Here is a 1,351-nt window from a genome sequence, read left to right as displayed (position 1 = left end):
TAACTTTACTAAGTGTGGAACTTTGTACTACTTATAGAAACCCTTGTAAAGTAATTTCCCTGTGATGTAAAATATGATGGTGACTGTATATCTAGACTCACCTTCATGTGAGGTAACCTTATTTGATCCTGTATCGGTGGTTTATTGGGATGCTACCCGACAGACCAAGGGATTGTACCGTTTGAAGTACGTTGGAGCCCTCTGGAGTGGACTCGCGTGCTTGAGCCGGTATAATTCAGGTTGGTTCTGCCACAGTTACCCGCTCGTTGTCGACCCCATGATTGGCAACAAGCACCTGACCAAGGTGCTGATGGATGAGGGCAGCAGCCTCAAAATTAAGTATGTTGAGACCCTCGACGCCATGGGCATCTCGCGGTCCAAGCTCCTCGCCTCCATTTTCCCTTTCCTCGGTATCATCCCTAGCATGAGGGAGTACCCCCTAGGGAACATAGACCTACCGGTCACGTTCGGTGACCACAGCAACTTCCGCACCAAGACCCTTATCTTCGAGGTGGTGGATTTCGAGGGGTCATACCATGCCATCCTCGGGTGTCCGTGCTACACCAAGTTCATGGCAGTCCCTACACCTACCTCAAGCTGAAGATTCCAGAACCGAACGACGTCATCACGGTGAGCGACTCCTTTGAACAGGCGTACGCCTATAGCCACCAGCACTTCGAGCTCACCACCGTCATCACTAACTCCGCCGAGCTCAAGAGGTTTCGCGAAACGGTGGTGGAGGACGCTCCCGACCGCAACAAGCCAACCTTGTCCAGCGCCTTCCGCCAGACCGAGGATACCATGGCGGTCAAGGTCGATCCCAACGACCCGACCAAGACCCTGCGGATCAGGACCCAGCTCCCGACCAAATAGGAAAGTGCGCTCGTTGACTTCCTACGCGCATATCATGATGCCTTCGCATGGAAGCCCTCTGACATGCCAGGTACCATGAGGGAAGTCGCCGAGCATGAGCTCTGCATCAGGCTGGGTTCCAAGCCCGTGCACGAATGCCTGCACCATTTCGATGATGGGAGGCGCAAGGTCATAGGCGAGGAGATTGCCAAGCTCCTGTCAGCTAGTTTCATCAAGGAAGTGTATCACTCCGACTGGCTCCTGGAGATCGCCAAGCTCCTGGCAGCTCTCTTTTCTGGATGCCTACTCTGGCTATCACCAGATTGTGATGAAAGAGTCCGACCAGCTCACGACCTTTTTACCCACCCCATTCGGCTGCTACGTCAGCATGCCATGCGGCCTGAAAAATGCTGGTGCCACCTACCAGCGTTGCATGCAGAGATGTTTCACCAATCAGATCAATTCGTCTCAGCAGCCCAACCAGCTCGAGCCGCCGAAA

General features: G+C 53.7%; 1 protein-coding gene across 1 annotated transcript; it reads left to right on the top strand.

The window, feature by feature from the left end:
- Positions 1-277: 277 nt before the first annotated feature.
- On the top strand, positions 278-873 carry LOC112873114. The gene is made up of 2 exons (XM_025936136.1): positions 278-528; positions 579-873. The coding sequence occupies exons 1-2, from the start codon at positions 278-280 to the stop codon at positions 871-873; spliced, it is 546 nt and encodes a 181-aa protein (XP_025791921.1).
- The last annotated feature ends 478 nt before the right edge of the window (positions 874-1,351 follow it).

This window comes from Panicum hallii, chromosome 9 (genome assembly GCF_002211085.1).
Source record: "Panicum hallii strain FIL2 chromosome 9, PHallii_v3.1, whole genome shotgun sequence".
Lineage (NCBI taxonomy): Eukaryota > Viridiplantae > Streptophyta > Magnoliopsida > Poales > Poaceae > Panicum > Panicum hallii.
Note: the sequence above shows the minus strand (reverse complement) of the source record. Positions and strands in the feature narration are given on the sequence as shown.

Excerpts from the sequence above, each read along its gene's own strand:
- LOC112873114 (XM_025936136.1), top strand. The coding sequence starts at position 278 with ATGATTGGCAACAAGCACCTGACCAAGGTGCTGATGGATGAGGGCAGC. Across the intron at positions 529-578 it reads GAGGTGGTGGATTTCGAGGG|TCCCTACACCTACCTCAAGC; the intron begins GTCATACCATGC and ends AGTTCATGGCAG.